Genomic DNA, 21928 nt, shown 5'->3' on the forward strand with positions numbered 1-21928 from the left:
TTCCTTAGATGTGCTATTATTCCTGCACAGGGTTCCATTACATCTTCCAAATTCATGGTATATAAAGTGACTCGGTCAGCTATTTCAGTTGCAATGGGGGAAAACCATGCTATTTTAAGATTTTTGCCCCAGGAAGATCCACAGTTTGCATACAATAGCAGTTTGCACTGTTTTTTAACAATTTGTACTTGAATGTAACACTTTGCACAAAACAGGGTCTACATATGTGACATTCTCAAATAAAAATATAGTATTTTATACTATGCAGTTTCTAGATTATTCAGATTCTCTATATAATAAATGTATTTTAAAGTTTTTCAAATATTACATTTTTTAATGCTACAGTTAGTAGACGCAATGGGGTATTTACAATAAAGGGAAAATCGAGTATGTAGCAGCATTGAGTGGACAGAATGTGAGCATGCTTAGTTTTTTTTCAACCCTGTCCAAATTTACCATATTGTTGCCAAATAATATTAAACCTGAACAAACTGTAATGTTATATAAAACCATTAAATAAACCTACATACTGCCATGCATCTTTGTCTATATTTAGTAATCATGAAAAACAATGAATGTGTAATTGCTGCAGTTCACAAATTTAGAAGTTTTCCCAGAAATAATAATTAATTTTATTAAAACTGTAATATGGGAAAGGTAAATTTGGTTATTCTAAAATAGTAAGTGCATCTAAACTGCAAAATAGTGAAACTTTTTTAAAAACTTTGGCAGACGTCAAAAAAGAGAGCGAGCTTGATGTCATCGAAAGCAAGGTAAGAAGTATTGCAGGCAACTGAACTTACACTCCTACTCAGAGCTGCACCATATTCTCAATGCTCTATGTCTGCACGTCACAACCTGCAAAACAGCTCTGTCCCAAGTGCCGTAAAGTCTACTAAATTCGGACACCAAATTAGAAAGAAAATGGGGCAATGGGTCTTTGAATTGCAAATTACATAGCATTACAAATAACCAATTATTAGGCTTGTCCGAACCTTTATGAGTTATGCAGTGACGTAGTCCTCAGAAAAGAGAAAGGAAACCATACCTTAATGGTTGTGTTCATTGTTCATTGAGAATAAATGTAAATAACTATGTTAAGGGAAACTAATACAATTATAGGTAGCACAGGTTTGTTTACTTCCTCTTTGGGCAGAGATGTTTGACAGTGGAATATTGTCCAACTTTCTGCATAGGTGTGTGGACTGAGCAGCCACATGGTTTGGTGTTAATTCATTTGTATGAGCTGGAGTACCTAGCTACAATCTTCTGGCAATTATTTGGCAACATAATAGCATACATAGTAAAGCTGGTGTAGGCAGGAAGCATTTTTTATTATGTTAGTTGAAATTCTTTACATTCCGACAGCAAGCGATAAATCAATTGCTCTGACACAAAAATGAAAACAATCCAGTATCTGTCGAAGGTAATAAGCACAGTCAGTCATTTCATTGTCATTCAGATGTCAAAAGTCTGAAAAATTAAGATGTCTAGAAATTTGGAAATATGGAATTTTGAAATGGAAAGTATGTAGGAACCCTGTACTTATTATCTCAATTTATAACTCTCCAGGGAGACAGACAAGCAGTCTTGTTCAGCTGACATGTTGACCCCTGGGCAAAAATGGCCTGCAGTGATGTAGTGTTGAATTGATGGATACAGGGGATATCTCTTCTGCATTTACAAAGTTTTATGAGTTTGTCTCTGTACTATGTATCTGTGTTATCAGATATGAATTCTCCCATCAAAGCAATGAGCAAGCGGGTCTCCTCCCTAAACATACTTCTGCTTGTGCTGAAGAACAGTACAGTATGATATATTAGTATATGGGCTGCTTATTGAAATGATTCAAAGGTGATGTCTTACTGAAGATAACCTAAAACTAGACAATCCTATAGAGATTACTATGTAAATGTGGATAGTGGCTAGAGAAGATCAGCAGTTGAGTACATCAATCTTCCTGCACAACCTGACTGCTGGTATAAAAGGAATGGCCGTCACAGGCAAGCCTTTCTCTCGCTGTGGGAAATCAAGGCATCCTGCCTCAGGCTGTTGGTGTAAGTACTTACACTACAGAAGATGTGGCTGAGTGGGTCACAAGAGAAGTGCATAGAGAAAAAGAAAGGTGACCAAAGTACAAATCAAAATGAAAAGATGGAACATGAGCAAGAAGAACAAAGTGAGTTTGAGGCTGATATTTGGGATACAATGCATGTTTTATTCCATTTCCATTTCATAAATGATTCTAGGTAACACAAGGGTCAAGTACAATGTTGTGAAAAATATGGTAACACTGGCAAATATTTAGTGATGTTATTGAGACACCAAAGTTAGAGATGTGTCTTGTTAAGGCTTTTATAGTGCTGAGAGTTGTCCATATTTTACTGAAACGTATGAAGTCAACATTGCTGCCACTGTACATTATTTAAGGGGACCCTCCTGTGCAGCTGGGCCGCAAATAGTGGGGAGGCTTCAGTATAACTGACAATAAAGAGAGTTGTTATCTACAGGAGATCTTGAGAAAGTCTTATAATTATTCAGTGGATATCTTTGAAAATGGAAAATGTATATTTAAAGCGAACTGTCAAACAAGTAAACGACAGCACATCTTTAGCTGCGAAGTTGGAGCACCAAGGATATGTGCAGAGAATATAGGGTGTTAGTTTTAAAGGATAATATCAGAGTCATTTTAGTTTTTGTTTTTTATTTTGCTATTTTAGAAGTGTATGTTGTTATGGAGTTGCTGCTCACTGGGATGAGTCAGTTAACCGGTTCAGGTAAATAGCATGGATGTATCTTTTGTTTGAAGGACCTTTGGCTGACAAAGTGGGAGGTGATGGCAATCTCTGTTCTCATCTGACCTAGGATTACTTGGAAATCCACCAGGAAAAGTGAGAAAACTGATGAAGCACTACTGTACTAGCTAAGCTTTTGCTAGCTTTGTTTCTGATCCGGACATGGATAAGCCAATTTCCCAGGAACAGCCCCTGTGTGTGGACAGCAATTTTAGCTGTGGTTGAGGTGATGCTCATGGGCCAAGAAAGATTTTAAATTACCAATGGAACACTTGCACAGTTCAGTATTATGACCGAGCGATAAACACATTCAACCTTCATGCTAGGCAGCACTTAGATATTCAGTGATAAAACTATATTACACCTTCCATTAGTGCTGGATTTTCTGTGTTTATGACGAACAAATCAAAGATTTACCTAGGACAATGCCCTGCTGATAGCCCACCTTATGTCTTTAATAGGCTGTTGCTGCAACCACTGCTAATCCAAAGTGGTGGTGGAAGGAAAAAATTAAGAGAAGAAATGTATTTCTCTATGTTGAATAAGCTTTATCTATTCACATAAGAATTTCTATTCTTTTAAGATTCTTAATCGTTTCACAACTTCCAGAGATCTTTTTTTTTATCGTTTTTTTCCCCATCTCAGGAGCCCATAGTTTAAATGTTCTCCTTGCTGCTGGCAAAGTTGACTTGCTGTGCGCCCTTTTAAGCTTTCGTAAAACACGGTTCAAGCAAGCAATGTTACTGGCTAATGGGCTAGTCACATAGTAAGCTTATATAGTTATTAAGTGTTTGTTTACCTTGATAGACAGACAGTGGCAGTGGTGGAAGAAATACTCCTTTACTTCAGTAAAATTACTAGGTCAACACTGTAAAAATACTCTGTTACAAGTAAGGCTATGTTCAGATTGCAGGCCTTAATGTTCAATTCCGATTTTTTTTTGTTTGACAATTCACATTATAGTTTAAATGTGGCCCATATCAGACTCCAGTGTGAACTGTCCACGGCCTGAAAGTGACCCGTGTTACCCGCGTAACACGATGTCATACGCAGCATGGTGTTGCAGGCTACAGAAATAAACAAGGAGCAACAGAGGTTATCTCCGGTTAGCTCGCGGGAGACTCCCGTTTTTCAATGTTGTCACATTTCTCGCGAATTATGACAAGTGTTCACGACTTTCTGTTCTTTTCTTCAAGGTTTCTGGCGCTGTAAGCATCTGCCCCACAACTCACTCCCTCTCTCCCTCTCTCTCCCCACTGTGTCGGCTCGGAGAAATAGCATGCACATAACTCAGAAGAGAGCCCCGGTCCGGTGAACTTTAGGTATAAGAAGAGGAATTTGTGCGCAGATGATAACCAGGTAGAGAAGGAAGAGAGCCACGTGTTTAATTATCGCTTAATTATGGCAGAATAGTTGTTACCCCTAGTAACCGCCCAAGCAAAATGAAAATCAAGTACTCCTAATGCAACCAGAGCTGCTTTCTCACCATAGTTTGCCACACCACCTGTGTTAGCACTAGGGATGGGTATCGCTACCGAAACAGCCCGGTATCGAGTAGAACCGAAACGTCTCCAGTCAAACCAGTAGGCCTACTTCAATCGATAACTAGGCCTACTTTTTGTAACCAGATCGTGTCAAAAAATGACTATTTGTATGGTTTTGCTTGCAGCCAAACACACAAGCAAAACACTGAAAGAAAGAGAAGAGTAGTCTGCGCCTTTTTCCCCCTTATGTGCCTGCACCATAAACTGTATAAAAAGGTGTGCACGCGCGGGGTCCAAGCGTGATTTTAACAGCTGCTCACCTTTGTCTGCGGTCTCAGGCATGTTCGTCACTGTTTATTACCACAATCTTGGCTTTCCGTTGGTTTCATCTTCTGGTATCAGTTAACACTTCTCTGTACATTTGTATTTGCTATTCACCACTTGTCACCGATCGATCGCTGCATTCCATCATCAATGAAACGCTTTCGTGGCACAACAGCGATCAGCTGATTTTACTGACGGAGCCTCCGGCTGCAGCTGGGGCTACTTCACGTATAGTTAGTTTGATCGGCTAGACCTGCAGCTACTCTTTTCCTCTGTTTGTATCTTTAGTGTAGTTTAGTGACTTGTTTAAACAGAAGGCTTTCTCGTTTTATTCTTGTGACTGTCGTATTTTCGGAGGTTTGCGGCTCCCCACTAAAGGAAAAAGCACTCAGGGTGATCTTTCACTTTACTTTCAACACAAGTAGGCCTATCAAAAAATACCTTAAATTCGTTTCCCATAACTTATTTGGTCACTAAACTATTTCACTCCTCTCTCATTCAAATATAAAATAACTCCCAAGCTGTAGTCTTTCCCCTTATAGGCTAATGCTACCAGTGAGGATGACCTAATTAGGATGGGGAGCAATGTGATACAATTTCCCAATACTTCTAGAAGTTATTTGAAACAAGAAAAAAATTAAATAGATAACCTTGCTTGTCCATAACAACAATAAAAAATAATAAGCTACCAATCAGGTGACATTTTATGCAAGGTATCGAATGAAGTACTCACTTGGTATTGGTATCACTTTAAGGGTACTGGGTTTGGTACTGGTATTGTAACATTATATATATATAAATAAAAACTAAAAACTATAACATGTCATTTCTAGAAATTCAACACTGCTGAAAATTGCCCCTCTGCTACTGTACATAATCATAGTATGTTCCTTTGGTATACCTTTTGGCTGAATGGGTTTCCATCAGTGAAAAATACAAAAACACAGAGAGAGAGAAGTGTTCCTTTTCTGTCATGGTCTCCCAAAATGCAAACGGGCAGGCGATCACATACAAACAAAAACAAATTATGCACTGCAACACACTATCCACCACTATGCATTATGCTGGTGCCTTGCTTTCACTAGAAACTATTGGAGGGAAATTGCTGGCTGCTTGGCAACAAAACAAATGGAAAAAGGTCTGGGTGATTCTTATTTTCCAGATGATTAGTTGCATCAGAAATAATTGTTGGTAAGATCATTGACCATAAAATTAATTATTGAGGCTTGAGCGTAATTGTATTTCCCTCACTGTGACTGTCCTCTCAGAAAAAGTTAGTTTCTAATTTCCTGATGGGTGAAATCGCATAACAGCAGGTGTGAATACCTGATGTTTTACAAATCCAAGGTAGGTTGCTGCAGCGGGGATGAGTATGAAGCAGCTTTGGTTGTCCACAATAATTGATGCATTAGTAGAAAAGGTTTATGTGCCATACAGGATAGGCTATGGATATACACATTAAACGCTGGAAGAAGTTATATGCACACATAGTTGTGTGTTAATTTCAGTCTGTGGTAACATGCTTGTATCTCTGGAGGTCTTTTTCTCACCTGCACTTCACATAGAAAATGTGTGCTATCCACAAAATGTACATTATTACAGTATGTTTTATTTTATGGTTGAAATTTATTTGGTTGATGAGTCATAGCACGTTATCAATGTTGTATACAACTGTATCAAATTGTTTTAAAATCACCCCTGGAACCTTTTCTTATAGCCCAAAAAATCCCATAATAATATATTTAAATCAGGGACAAGTACAGGCTTTAAGGTAAAGCCATTCAATTAAAAAATTGCAAACCTAATTTACTACTACACACTAATTTTGCCAAGTTTATACACCTTCTTATACCAAATAATTTGAAATATGATGTTCATGCATACATTGAACATATATGTAGTGCACTAATCTCACTAAGCACAAAACCACAAGCATACATGGTGGGTGTGCTGTATGTAAAACTAATCAGATTTATGTAAATACTGAATAGCATATTTCACTCCTCACCGTATATTTGCCCACCTTTATTTTGTCAAGTACAGGTCATGAACAACAGTTTAGGGTGAGAACACATGGAAACTAGATGGGAGTAAAATTCGTGAGGTAATGGTGTTCCTACTCATGTTTTGAAAATCTAATCTATGTTTTTAAAGAGAGAAATCACAATCACAGCCAATGGGATGGCATGACATTGCGGAGTCACTGGAACTAGTCCCCAAAGCAGTGTTTCCGTGACAGCATTGTCATTGCTACTGACTACAGGTGTGCTGGAAACTGCATTGATGTTGACAGGTACGAGTCTGACGCATTTAAATCAGAAAGAATGATGTAAAATCACCATCAACCCACCCTACTTTTCCCATCATTATGCTAATATTAAATAGTGAACTACAAATCTCTGTTGAAATCATAGAACTGCCCTCTGTCAGCTCCTAATCAAACACACACACACACATGCACACGCAGCTGAGTAAAGTCAGTGGTCAGCAGAGCAGAGAGGCCACGCTGGAGAAGTGAACCAGGTGAAGTGAAGTTAACTCCAAGATTACTCGAGTTGATGACAACTACACTTCTGCAATAAAACCTTTGAAAGTAAAAAGCCAATACTTCATTAATACACTTGTTCAACATGCAGAAACATGTAAACATGACCACAAACCTACAGTATATTGCATAGAGTATAGTGACTTCTGTTGTAAACATTACTGTTGTTCTAGAAACAGCATTTAGTTATAGTTTTAGCCATGTTTAAAATGTTAAATTCCAATCCATGAAAAAATTATTTATTTATTTAAATAATATATATATATTATTTTTAATTACTCATGAAAAGAACCAGTAAGAGTACTTGACTTTTGATAAAGAACTGAACCGATCAGTGCAGTAATATCAATCCTAACGATACCCATCCCTAAACACCACTACAGTTTGTCATAAAACACATTTTAATAGGGGATCCACTGTATTTCCCTGGGCCCCACTCAAATGACCACATGAAACTGTCGAGAAACCATAGAAACTCATCAAAATCGATGGTGGTGGTTCGCTTTCCTCAAGTTGTCTAGTTAATATAAAGTTAATCTCAATTATTTGAAGATTTATGTGATAATTGTTGTGGTTGGAGAAAAGAGCAGGAGATGAGACGGCATTAGAGCAGAGCAGAGAACAGTAAGAGAGCATGTTTTCAGATGCTGAATAAGAAGCGCCATCAAGTCTGTCATCAAGAAAATAATGAGTAGATCTCAGCAATCTTTGTCATTTTAAGTAACTTTTGTAAGCTATCTTTTATGTAGCGCTCATGTAAATATGTAGTGTTCACAAGTTGTAATGTTTCAAGGCATTAAACAATTTATATTGGCAAAATGGTTGCCTGTTACTCAACCCTAATGGCAATGCAAATTTGTGAGTTCATGTACAGTATGGACCCACACAGCATATTATACCCTTGCGAAATATATAAAAAAAAGGATACATATGCACAAGTGTGTTTAGTGTGTATTCCCATGTAACACCATCATGGATTGCACATACTGTAAGTGCAGGGTGTCGATAGTGATATTTGATGGCACTGTCAACACTCTGCCACGGTGTTTCAGCATTAAACATCACTTCCACTATCATTTTCTTCATCATCAAGTGACACGAACATCTGCTACTTTTGGGAGTGGTTTTAAGTTGCCTTGTCAAGTGATTTAACAATAGAGAACACAAAATGCCCTTCTCTTTTAGTGACAGTCAAATTTGGTCATAGTGGAACATTCCTATTAGTGTGGTCTACAATTAAGCAAAGGCTATTCAATTTATTTCAGATAATAACTTAATAATGTTGGTAAGAGGAGTGAGAGATATTGCTGTACATTGCCTTTTATTGTTTCATTGCCTTTTAACAGTGGCTACTATGCATACAGATTCTCTTTAAGATGCAGTTTCAGAATGATCAGTTGTTGTCCATGTCATTAGGTTTTAGCACTTTACTAATTTTCCAGTCAGTTGGATTCAGCTTTTAAATGACAGATTGTGATAATGTGGAAGCTTATGAATTTAACGTGTGGATTAGTTGCATATTTCTAACCTAAATTTATTAGATTAACAACCTCTTAATACCTCGTTTCCATTTACAGTCGAATAAATAAAATCCAAGTGATTTTTAACAAGGATATGCTAAAAGAAAGGATGGTGCTATGGGATATAAAAAGAAGAAACAGTCTTTTTAAGTCTACAGTTAAGAAATTCACCGCTCACTTTGCTTTGTGTCTACATGAATGTGACAGTACAGGCACATACTGGCAAGGAATGTATGTATTATGTAGCTATGTATATATTTGAGTGCTAATTGTTTACATCATTGAGAACATAATTTTAAGTTACTTTTTTAGAATAGTGTTCTTCCAAGCCCCGAATTTTAGGTGAAGGAAAGTTGATCAAAAATCATCTGGTACAAATTAGACATTACAACTATACTGTTACTCAGTTTTACAGGCATTACATTCAGTAAATAGAAGGGACATGCTGAATTAAGTCTGGACAATGTTATAATATACTGAGCTATCCTTCAGCTGTTATCATTAATACGATTAATGAAAATAAACAAAGAAATGTCAGATTATCTAGCTATATCTGTTTGTTTGCTGTACTGGAGACAAACAAAAACAATCTCACAATCCTCATATTTTTGAGTGAATGCCATGCAAAATCAAGAAATTTAGATCACCACTTGCCAAAGTCAACCAGACCTCCCTGCTGCATCGATTTACATTTGATCTCTCAAAGCTGGATAATCATGGCTGTGTAAATAGCCATTATTTCCTCAGGATAAACAGAGATCCAACTAAGCAAATGTGTGCTTCTGTACCTGTTTGGTGTAATGGAATCACAAATAGGATTTCATGACAGCTAATAGGGTTGTAGGTTATTGTGAATCACAGAATACACTGTGATTATGCTTTGGTTTTGCATGAGTACAAATAAATGTGAAGCTTTTACAACATTAATGTGTTTTATTTATTTTTGATTATCTTTATTATATATATATATTTCTAATTCCTTTTATTGGTGGAATGACACTGAAGGTTTGTAGTGTGTAAATAAAAAGTCAACACCCTCCATATTGCCACAAAACAGTGACTTCAGTGTGCGCTGTCTGCAGCTGAGTGCAGCACCAAGATCACATGGACTGTAACTCATAAACACATCAAGCTTCCCCCATTCAGTGCTCAGGGCCTAGCCTGCTCTGCTCTGTAGTTAACTGTCTCTGAGTGTCAAATCCTTCATCCTGATGCAGGAGACACACATAGAGAAGAATTGCTGTGTCTCTCATTTTATGACTGTGGATGTCGGCGGAGGGTAGAACCGATGAGTGAGTCAGTAGTGGTTAACTTTGTAGCTAATGCTCTGTGGCAGTTGCACAGGTTTCTTCAGCTCTGCTTAAGGCACAGAGCGAAGCTGGTTGAGGCTACTCCTGCCTCACAGTTCTCACTCAGCCAAGTCGCGTTACTTAACAGCACACCAAAGTTAGGATGAGGGGGGAGATGTAGAGGGAGAGGGTGGTGAAATCCATCAGAAAAGGTAAGAGGTCACTGCAGGGTTGAGGAATAAAAGAGTAGATGAGCCTAAGATGTCCAGATGTAGCCCCAGGTGGTGTAAGATGATATCAATTATAAATGAAATGTCATCCCCTTGAAGAAGTCTGTTCTGGTAAATTCTGTTTAGTGATTTTTGTTCCTATATGCTCACCACTGATGTGGAGTAAACTGGCCATAGGGAGCTACAAAGATTTGTAGGGTAACCATATGTAACTTCTATATATAAAAGTTAGACACACATGCTTAGGCAGTGGATTCATTTCATCATGTTTCCAGCTGTAGGCAGCCTGTGGTGCCAGACTTGGTTAGCTCAACCACCACCATGTGTGTTAGCTGCAGTTTAAGACTAACTTCAGATATTTAGAGAGCTTTTCCGAAGTCGACAGATATACTCCTAGAAGGTTTGTTCATTCAGCCTATGAAGTAAGTGTATTTTTGACACTTGCCTATGGCCTGTGCTACAAAGGTTTAAAGCCACTCTAGATGAGTTGCTTTCAGCCCAGTCATCGTGTCCCAGGGTCAAATCCTACACTTAGTAGATTTAACATTGATAGAAGCTATTTAGTGAAGAAGTGAATGAGCTTCATAAGCGCTTAACATGTCACTTGGATTTCCGCCATATTGTTGCATAACGTTTTAGTTAGAGTCCTTAAGATTTTCACCAACCCCATTAGGCTATAAATTAGGCTAAAACACATATCTATTTAACAAGCAAAAAACTGTGGGGAGGGATTCTTGTGCTAACGGATGAAAGTAGGATGAAATTGAGTTAATTAGGGAGTGGTAGGCAGATGAAAAGAAAACAAAGGGAGCTTGTCACAGCACCTGTGAAAGATGACAAGTGAGAGTGTGGTTCTGGTGACCGACATACTGTATGACTACACGTGGATTTATGCCTTTTAATGAGAAGAAAGTGTCTCATATGTCGGTTAGACAATAAATGGTTGAAATAAATGAACACGCATGCTGTATATTGCATCCATATGTCTGCACAAGATCATTTAGAGCAGAAAGAGTCAACATGATGAACTGTGCTGATAAGCACATGCTAAGCAAGTGTTCTGTAAATGACTAACACAAAGCACAATACTGTTAGACATAACAGACACACACACACACACACTACATGTCCACTCTTCTAAGCTTGCAATTTAGGAAATGGGTCAGATGTGACTAGATTTATGTATCTTTGTGTTTGTCTTTGTGTGCGTGTGTGTGTGTGTCTTTGTGGTGAACCAAAGCGCGGGGGAGTGACTGATCGGGCTTCATTGTAGATCTGGCAGAATGCAGATGTTTCTCAGAACTGCCTAGCTATGATTTAATGATGAAAAGCAGAAGGCAGCAGACTTAGACTCTAGAGAGGCAGCGGGAGCAGACTACGTCAATATTAGAGTCAGAATCAAAGACGGGTGAGATTGTGATTTATTTGTCACTTTTTATTTGAGTATTGCTTACAGAAACAAGTTTGGGAACTCTTTTTATCTCTCTGTCTTTCATCTTTTTTAAGCTGTTTGAAAAGCTTGTTTTTGACTGTGTTCGTGTCATCAAAATAGAGCCCTGCCCGACTGAGATTGTGATGCATCTTATGGATGATCCCAAAGGAAATCCGGATGTTATGTTGACAGGAGGCAATGTCTATCATCTAGTAATGTTTCAATTGATTTGATGTTTTATGGAATGTTACAGCTTGTCAGGGTTGTGGATGAAAACTGTGGGGAATAGAGCATGACACTGAAATGTACTTTCCCCAAAAAATAACATTATAAAACATCACAAAAAGACGTACACTATTCTATTTAAGGGTAAATAGCATCCAGCAAGACTCGGCTTTGTCATTTTGTTGTTTCAGCAAGTGTACAACAGTAACAGTGCAAAGGTGTTAGACAGAGAGGGAATGACTGAGAAAGAAAAAATCAATCAGCATGACCAGTGGAACAGAGAAGACAATGATGTTTGTGGCCTTTTATTGATAGAAAAAAATGTATTTTCGAAGGTGGCCAGCAGATGGCACAGCACCTTTGGTCTCCAAAGGAAGCAGAGAGAGTGAGAGAGCGGGGCAGAGAGAGAAAGAGATCTTTTTGTGAGTTTTGTTTTCCTGGTTGACTGATCTCCCTCAGTGGTCTGATTGTGAGAGCGGACTCGCGGGAAGTGTTCTCTCACCGCAGGTGTCAGACTGCTGTTAGATAAGATTATTTGTGGGGGTGAGGAGGCTGGATTATTTTGTGTGCGTTTGTGTGTGCGTGCATGTCTGCTCAGTGTGTGCTTCTTCTCATTAAACGTCTGCCTTATAGAAATGTAGTGTTGTATTGTTCATTTGGAACACAACTGACTTGACTTGCACACTGTGCTCCATATGGTCACACTCAGGAGGAGAAAGACAGGGAGGCAGAGAGAAAGCTTGTGCTTTGAGTCATAAGCCCTATCCCTATTTGTTTTCTGTCACATAAAACCAAAGTTGTATCAGTTTTGTGTTCTATGGGGATTGAGTCTTTCCTGCACAGTGATTCTGTATATTTCACACACTGACTGTGAGTTTCAAGTGTGTTCGAGTAGCACAGTTCAGTGCTGAAACATGTCAATATACTCAGTGTTATCGTGGTAAAAGGCACCATGTATATCATTTTAAGGGTGACTAACCGCTTTATTTATCTTACTTTTGCCGTCTGGTTAAATTATTACATTAAAAAAAGTCTTAGTTTAAATCCGGTATTTGTTAGTAATATTACTTATGGAAGTTGAATTAATTTATACTACTGCGACTGTCTACTTCTCTAACAATTAGTAAGGATAATAAAGATTTTAATAGTGATACAGTGTGTTGCCCATTTTGAGCTTTGGAGAAGATATTGTATGGCTTATTTGTCAAAACTTTCCACTTTCACACTTTCCAATAACATAATTTGTATAAAGTTGCAACTGATGTTTCACTAGCCAGCATTTACTCTCTCCTGTCAGAATTTTTTTTTTCAGTTTGCTTAAAATCGTATCCTTTCTAATGTATGACAACCCAAGGCCGAACACTATTCTTGATAATTTTGCAGGCTTGCTGGAATTAAACCTTCCAGCAGCAAAATGCTGCTATTTGCTTTGTGTTTGTTAAAGTGAGTGTGTTTGGTCAGGCAAATTATAAAAACAAGCGGATAATAAGGGTTAGGAGGCGCGATAAGCCATAATATCTTGTAAACTGGCAGCAGGGATAGTTTAAGCCGGTCTTATGCTAATGTTCCTACAAGTGACTGTCAGCAGCAGAGAAACACAAATATCTTCAAACATGCTTAAACCCACAAATGAACACATGCACATACACACCCACGGACAACACACACAGAACGCACACAGACAGTGCATGGAATTTAAAAGTGGACCTTTTTATTTACAGCTCGTAATGTAGTATTTAGTAATTAGAAATGATGAATTATAAATGATTTTGCTGGGAACAATCTAGGTTATATTGAAATATTTATCAAAGGAGTCTGATTTCATCACCTCTTCAGCTTTTCCCAAACAGAGTCTCCAGCAATGTTTGACAGCACACACCCAATCAATAATAAGCCATTTTTTGTTCTCTACTAGAAGTCAAAATCCCCCAAAATTACAAAGTTACCATTGATTAAATTATTTTTCAATTTGTTTATTGTGATTAAGTGAGAACTAAGATGTTGTAATTAATTAGGCACTGTACCTTTTATCACGCTCATATGTTATGTGTTTGTGTGTAATGTGTAATTGTATCGTTCTGTACTTTTCGTTGTTGTTTGTTTGTTTGATCATCTGTCTATCTTGTATACATGTAAAAATGTAAATTAAAAAAAGATAATTAAAATCTTTTTTTTCTTCCATTTTTAGTCCTTTTGTATTAATTTACTCTATGTATTAATAAGAGTATTTTAAATTTCTTAATATTATGCTAATGCACATGCACTTGAGATACTGTCATGAACTAATCACAAACCTTTTTGGAAACACCTTTAAAAAAGCTCCAGTAGATTGTGCACTACTCTTAATCAAAGCTTACTCAGTTAAATGGATTAACAGCATCTTTATGATACCTTTGATCATCTGCAGTTGAAGCACATTTCCCAGGTTTTCTAATAATACAAGATATGCACTTTGAATACTACTTTCACATGTTGCAAAATATACCAAAGCCAGTAACAGTATTGCTAGCTTGACACTTTTAGGGCACCTAACAAATAGATGGCTACCTTACCTAAGGCCAACTTCCTTGGCATCAGTAGGAAGAAAAACATATGAAGCCACTGTTAATTAAGTGCAGATACACCAAACTTGTCAAATCTTGCCTCACCCTTCTGTTCACTGGGTTCATTTTTTCTATAAAATGTTTGTATAAAATAGCATGCCTTACCTTAAGTGAAATGTATATGCATTGCCTAAGCAGCATACTTTAGCTGTCACACAAACTAAGGAATTGTTTCTCCCCCACATTATATCATCTTCATTCAAAATGCCACATCTGATCATCTGCCTCTTCATAATTACAAACAGTGACATTTATCCAGATTCCTGCTGTTTTACAAGACCTTTACATTTAATTGTACTTGATTCTGCGCTCATTGTAGACTGCAAGTGGGAAGCACTATAGATATACATGTATATACATATATACACATATATATATATATATATATATATATATATATATATATATAAAGCCATGGTATACGCTTATTATATCACAGTTAGCAGTTAGGGGTGTTGTTCCCCTTAACTGTGATATAATAAGCATATACCATGGCCTGTCGTTTGCTATTGCTTTTATTAAACGGTTACCATGTATAGCAAAAAGAAAGTAATCGACCCACTACAATGTCGTTTTATTTTATCAATAGACATTTTTTTATGAATACAAAAAGTAGTCCCACCTGGCATGGCATTTACTATGCAACATACATCACAGGGTAGCATTTCTTGGTTTGCTTCAGTGTTCTGTTCATTCCAGTTCTTTGCCAACCTCCTCTTTAGTTAGGGAAACAATATGCGTATTGTTGAGTTTCCATTTCCATGCATTTGGAGTTTTCAGCTAGCCAGTTTACGAATGTTACTTTGTTGCAGAGTGATATGGGTCTGTGCAAAGAATTTCGACGTCATGGCCGTTGCACCCATTCATTATACTGCTTCTATGAACCAATCAGATTGCTTGATTTGAGGGAGAGCTATTACACAACTGTCAAATAAGGTGGTTAGGTATTTATGTATATATCTTTCTTCAACTGTTGATTGCAACTATTTTTTGACAACAAAAATGCCTAACAAGCAAGCTAGGCATATATAATTAAATCAACCATAACATTTCATAAATGAAGCAAACACACACAGACACATAAATGTCAGCCTTTAATTTCATCATCATTGTTTTTTGTAATTTCAATTAATTTTCCCTTTAGTCAGCTGAATATTATCAGTATCATTGCATCTGTCTATTTATCTAGCTATCTAGCTGTCTGTCGGTATATCTATCCCTCCTACCCTCCCTCATGAAAATTAAACACCATGCATCCAAATCTGATGCCAGCTTTTGTTTTTCCCACAGTCTCCTAGGTCTGCCTGCAAATCCCACTCCTCACCTCTCTCACCATTACATTTTTTTTCTTTCTTTATTCCCCCTTTTTGGTTAATTGAATGTTGCATGCTTTTGGAGCAGTTCTAAAATATATAATGAGGTCATCTGCATTAGACTGCAGATTGGGTGACCTTTGCTTTTGCCAATAATTACTGTAAAACCCGTCTCTGTCTGTCATCACCAAGGATGTGGCAGGGACCTCTCTGTGCTCACGAAAGGTTAGCTGGAGGCTTGTGTCTGGACTTATGAAAAAGCCTGAGGAAAATGTCATTAGAGCAAGGGGAAAAGACACTCGGAATTAACAATTGGAAATTCAATCAGGATGGCTTTAAGGATGGTGTGTTCCTGTGTGTGTGTGTGTGTGTGTCTGTTTCCATGCATATCTCCAACAGAAGGGCTATAAGGCATGTCCCAGGAACACTTCTGGGTTAAGAAATTCTTCTTCTCAGTGAGAGTACAGAATGTGGGAAGAAGGACACCCTGGGGGCGACTTCTGTTAACTCTGCAGGCTACTTTGACTTTGACCAACACCCAAACAAACTGACAACACAAACTAAACAATCTGGCTGTAAATGTCCCTGCAGCCTCATAGAAATGATAATATGCTGCCAACAATAACTAGAAATTTCAATTTCATTCCTTCATTAATTAAGCCTGACATTAATTACACTATGTATTTAATAAAAGGCTCACAAGTGTTTCACTTTTCACCTTGCTGAATTTTTGTTACAGTGCATGCTGTTTAATTTGCATGCTGTTATTTGTTGTCATTGTGCAGTGAAACGTGACTGTATTTACCATGTGTTAACTCCCCTCCCCGTCAATAACTTGGCCCAAGTCAAAATAGACCTATTATTCTACAATCATTCTCAGTCTTCTAAAGCTGGAAATTAACTCTTCTATTCATCACTGCCTTTCTTACTTGTAAATGTTTCCATCGTTACGACAAAATCTGAAAGCTGCTTATTTCACGCTGTAGTACTGATCAGTGTGTCAAGCAGTATGCATGAGCTTGTTCAGCTCAATGTAAAATAATAGTGTGAAAAGGATAACATTTTGAGGGGGCAGAGCAGAGCACTAACATCAGAGGCTCTGTTTTGTGCTCTTGGTTCTAGTCGCAGCGGCGCGTCACGTTTCACCTGCCGGATGGCTCTCAGGAGAGCTGCAGTGACAGCGGTCTGGGGGACCACGAGCCTGTAGGCAGTGGCTCCCTCCTCACACAACCTCTCCCTCTGGTGCAGGCGCAGGACGACTTCTACGAGCAGGCCTCCCCTGATAAGCGAACTGAAGCTGACGGCAACTCTGATCCCAACTCTGGTGAGTTAATATAACTGAGGGCAGACTACCATTTCTTTTCAATACGCATTGCATGGTTGGTTTCTTTGGGTCTCTCTCTCTCCATCTCTCTCATATTCTCTCTTTTGCAAACTGTGTGAGTTTCAAGCACCATTGTAGATATTTTAAAGCAAAATGTTCACTTGTGCATCTTTTCTTTCAAGTACAGTATGACTTTTTAAATTATCTGGTGATTGGATAGAAGACTGCAAAATCTCAACATGATTTGTCTTAAAGTGAAGTGCTAAAAAAAGAATTTCAGATTTTGCTCTGGGGAATGGCTGAAACTCCTTGAACAGAGATAATAAATAGTAATGAAAAACAACATCAATCTCTATAAAGGTACTCAACATACTAAATATCATTTAATTTTCGAGTCATTTGATTGCTCAAGTAGGTTTCTAGTGGATAAACGAGCAGGTCATTCATTTCTCAGTTAATCATCCAGACTTGTTCATTCCTCCCATGAGCAAACCTGGGTCTCCCATAGGCTCCTCACCTATTTGTGAAACTCATTTGATTTATTTAGAGATGATTTCCCAGTTGGAAGTCTTGGTGCTCAGCTGAAGATGTTAACTTCCCACAATTTCTGGTGGGAATGTACATCTCCGACCCAGTTTTCTCATTTTATCATTAAGAGGTGAGGCATGCGCGAAGATCAAGCGCATTGCCCCAAGGTCGATGCCAGCTTGCCTGCTGAGGGTGGAGCAGCCAGCACCACATAAATACATCTGCTGTGAGTAAACTGTGTGTGCATATGATTTCAAACAGGCTCTTAACTTAGCAGATCTACTCACAGTCGGCAGATACTAGAATAGTATAGGCCTATTGTCTTCACAAATTAATAGAGCTACACATGGCCCAAGCAAGCGAATTGGCTCCATTTTAAATTTGGTTCATAGGAAGTTTACAAGCGTGGAAATAAATGTGTAGGCTCATATGCATGTTCTTCTATATAATTAAAATGTTTAAAAGGAAATGTAATGCTGCGGGGATTACAGTCACTTGCAATGTTTTTTTCTAATGCAGGAAGTAGTGGTAATAGCAGTGGCGTGGGGTAGGGTACATTTTTGGGGAAGCTAAGTGAGAGGGGATGTCCGCCGAAAGTTGCATTTACCGAGACGTTTGCTCTCTCTCTCTCTCTCTCTCTCTCACTCACTTACTCAGTCACTCTCTCTCACCCCAAATAGCATACATAGCCTGCTGCTTATGGTGCTGCTTAAGGTTAAGAATAAAAAAAGCATTCACAAGCTCAATCAGAAGATGATTGAAGACATTTGCATAGTAGCAGTGGTGCATGTATCAAATAGGCCTAGATACTTCTTAATGCTTGGCCAAATGTTCATAACACATCACTGAAGACCAACAACCAAGTACCCGACCAACAGAGTATGGACAATTATTAAGGTAGCCTAACCTGGCCCAGTGCCCTGTGGCAGGTGCCTATGCGTACACAACCGCAGTAAAAACAATAAGGTTACTTCATGGCCTCATCTGATTGGTTAATCATTTAATTTTTTTTTTACAAAGGGATGCCAACTCTGCCTGGCCTCCTCGCGTATTCAGACTGAAGGCCAGTCTACGGTGGTGCAATATAGTGTTTCACCACACATCTAGCGCATAGCATTTAGAGGGGCGCTGTTTCACTTATTGTAAGACAGTGAGAAATAGGGAAGAGATGATCGCAACAGCTTATAAGATTTATCGAAACTATAAACATTGTGTTTTTATTGAAATGATAAATAGAGTCTGATAAAAACAGGGGAAGCCTGGCTTCCCTTGGCTTCTGGGAGAAAACGCCACTGGGTAATAGTAGAATGTCTTAGCAACAAGTTTGTGGTGGATGACCATGAGTGAAAAGCATGTGTCTTTGAAAATGGGAAGCCTTTGGGGTTACTTAAGACACACTCGCACCGAGCCAAGCATGTAGTTGAAGGCCTTTATTCGTATAGGGCATATAAAAGCGAAATCACAAAAAGAGAACAGCAACCGGTTTCTACCCACACTGGGTCTATGTTAGGGCGTGGCTGAAAAGAGGAGTCAACCACTTGTCTTTCACACTGGAGACCGAGGTTTGTCTCATGTCTCATCCCTAACCATGACCAAGTGGTTTAGTTGCCTTGATCTTGAAGGGAAACTGAAGTCTTGGGGAGTACAACTGCATATGTAAAAGCACTGCATGAAAAAATAAATCGCCATAAGTGATGTCACTTGACTCAATGTCAGTTGGGGCTGGAGGCTAGAGGTTTGAAACAAAAAAAAAAGAAGTGAGGTTGCCAGACCTCTTTAGCCCGATCCTCATCTCTGCTTAAGTTTAGCGGCTCCAGGTTACCTTAACTGCTACTAGCATGGCACCCCACAAATCTCTGACCGAGTTGTTGATGATCAAGTTGCATTGTTGGTAATTTAATCACCAGGTTTTGACAAGGACAAAGACTGCGTGGAATGAAAAAGACCAAATGTTTCATTCTGCTGCATTGATTTTGATCCTTTTTTATTTTATTGTCTGTCATGGGTCTGACAGTGCGGGGCTGAATCAGTAGCGTGCTCTAAAACCCAATTCATTCTTGTCAGTAGAAGAAAACCTTAAATATGATCCTTTTGAATTGACAGTGAACATTTGAAAGACAAATTGAATATAAATGTTATGTCATTATGTCAATATAAAACATAATCCAGATGACGTCAAACAACCTTCCCACCATAGAAAACAATGGAAATGAACTGTAGATGAACAAAATTTTCAAGAGACACAGAGTCCATAATTTCAGTGCACAGACAGGCCATTAAAGCCAACAAGAATTGACAATGTCACAATATATGAAAGCTGTAATTAAACTATCAGCAATTATTAGCTAGTACTGTGATGTGCACACTATATTTCACTGCATGTCAGACATTTATGCAATATGTTAAAGTGACATATGCAAATTAGCTACACATGTCAGAAAAGAGCTACACTGTAAATGTGTATAACACATAGAAATGACAGATTAGAGTATTATAATTCTTGAATTTCTAACAGTAAGTTTAGATATATAGTACTTGCAGAATCAATCCAATGACATTTATTAGTTCTAATTGTAATTACATTTAAAATTAAAATAATAATAAAACCCCTAATATTTTAATAGATGTATGTAGAAATGTTGCCAAAGTAATGTATATTTTACATGCACATAGAGAACAAAAAGGTTAGAGAGCGTCTTGGTTGGTTCTCTTAAACTGCATCGAGTGTATAGCAACATCAAATATGGGCCATTCCAACTGTAAAATGCATAATTTAAAGTAAATCTAAGAAACAATTTCATACTTACACAAGCCGTTATGCATGTAACAGGACTGGTTATGTTAACTGTTTGCACTTTTCCAAAATGAGGAATTGTTTCTGTCCTTAAGCAATGGCATTCTGATTTGTTAGTGTTAGTGTATTAACAATAGTGGTATTTGATCCTGCTGCTCAGCAGGATAATGATTTTATGTCCCGTTTATGAGGGATGAGTTTCCTAATGATGGTCTCTCAGATATATGAACTCAGTGTTTCCAGGTTAACTTGTTTTGAGTAAGTGTCTGTCAGACTTAAAAAACACTCATTTCATGCTCTTTCCTACCAACTGTGTGATATGACTTAGTCTGTTGACAAAGGCAAACAGTATCTTGAAGATATTTGACAGTAATAAGTTGAGGTGTAAAGTATCTCTTAACACAACTGAAAAAAAAACATTTGTTGCAACATTTTAGATGAAGACCTTGACTGTGGGTGGTCATGACGCTTTGTTCAAGGTTTGACAATAATATTACTATTGCCTTTTTTCTGACATATTAAGGGTGTTCAAAAGACCATCTTAAAGAATCAAAATTGAAATGATTTATTAAATTATTTTAAGTCTACAGTCCCTTATTTCGGTGCAAGATATTGAAGAATATTGATATTTAGCTAAAGGGTATTCATTTTTCTTTTTTGGTTGCAAGCGGAAGTGGGATTCACATGGGAGACAGATTAAAGTTGCTTTCAGATGCGAGTGATCAGTATGTAGTCCTCCTGATAATAAGGCAACTGATGTTTAAGTTATGATGCCTACACAGTCAGCATTTAAGGATCTAAAGAGGAATACCGTAATCCATAATAGATAATTAGCTTTTTAGATTTTTTTTTTTTTTTTTTTACATAAAACAGTTTTCTGTGATGTAAATAAAGTGATGATTATAAAGACTACATTAACCTTTTGCAGTAAAATTCATGGCAACCCATCAGTACCTTCTGGACAAGTGCAGCATAAACACATGATACCTGATCCGAAACTGAAACAGTCCCCTGTGAACACAGAATGCATGTGTCACATTATAAACTGATGAAGCGATTGGGGATAAAACTGAACAAATAACCATAGGATCTTAGCCGCCCTATCGGTTCTTTGTTTAAAAAAGTGAACTTACTAATTATCCTTTATGTAATACAGGAAAGTGGTTAGACTTGTGCGTAGGTTGTGGCTTTCATCTGAACCAAGGAAACATACACAGTGTGGGAGGTGTGAACGTCTGATATCTAACAGTCCTTTTTTCATAATGGAGTAGAGCATAAAGAGATGTTTTATATTTCTTTGTGACTTGAAGATATCCCTAAAGTATTACCACAATGAAAAACAATGACGTTTGTAAACAAAACATAGCATTTTCAGCCAACATTAAGGTATTTTTTTGTAAAGTGAAAAACTTGACAGTAATATATGAGCAAGTAGTATGTGAGCAAATGTGGTTGCATAGAAGGGAAAGGCCTTACATGGCCCTGTTTCCCATTAATGATTGATTTTAAAAGTTACAAGTGT

At 37.8% G+C, this 21928-nt stretch overlaps 1 protein-coding gene across 6 annotated transcripts in view; it reads left to right on the plus strand.

Annotated features, from left to right (window-relative positions):
* The window catches only part of LOC123958873 (protocadherin-9), a 311831-nt gene that overhangs the window by 211362 nt on the left and 78541 nt on the right, over positions 1-21928 (plus strand). For 4 of the 6 annotated variants that reach the window (XM_046032579.1, XM_046032574.1, XM_046032578.1 and 1 more), the window contains one exon: positions 16883-17084. In XM_046032579.1, the coding sequence (XP_045888535.1) occupies positions 16883-17084 (202 nt within the window). Of the gene's footprint in view, positions 1-2469; positions 2500-10601; positions 10610-16882; positions 17085-21928 lie in introns of all 6 variants that reach the window. The other 2 variants (XM_046032576.1, XM_046032580.1) reach the window with 2 other exon arrangements.

Source organism: Micropterus dolomieu, linkage group LG20 (genome assembly GCF_021292245.1).
Source record: "Micropterus dolomieu isolate WLL.071019.BEF.003 ecotype Adirondacks linkage group LG20, ASM2129224v1, whole genome shotgun sequence".
Classification (NCBI taxonomy): Eukaryota; Metazoa; Chordata; class Actinopteri; order Centrarchiformes; family Centrarchidae; genus Micropterus; species Micropterus dolomieu.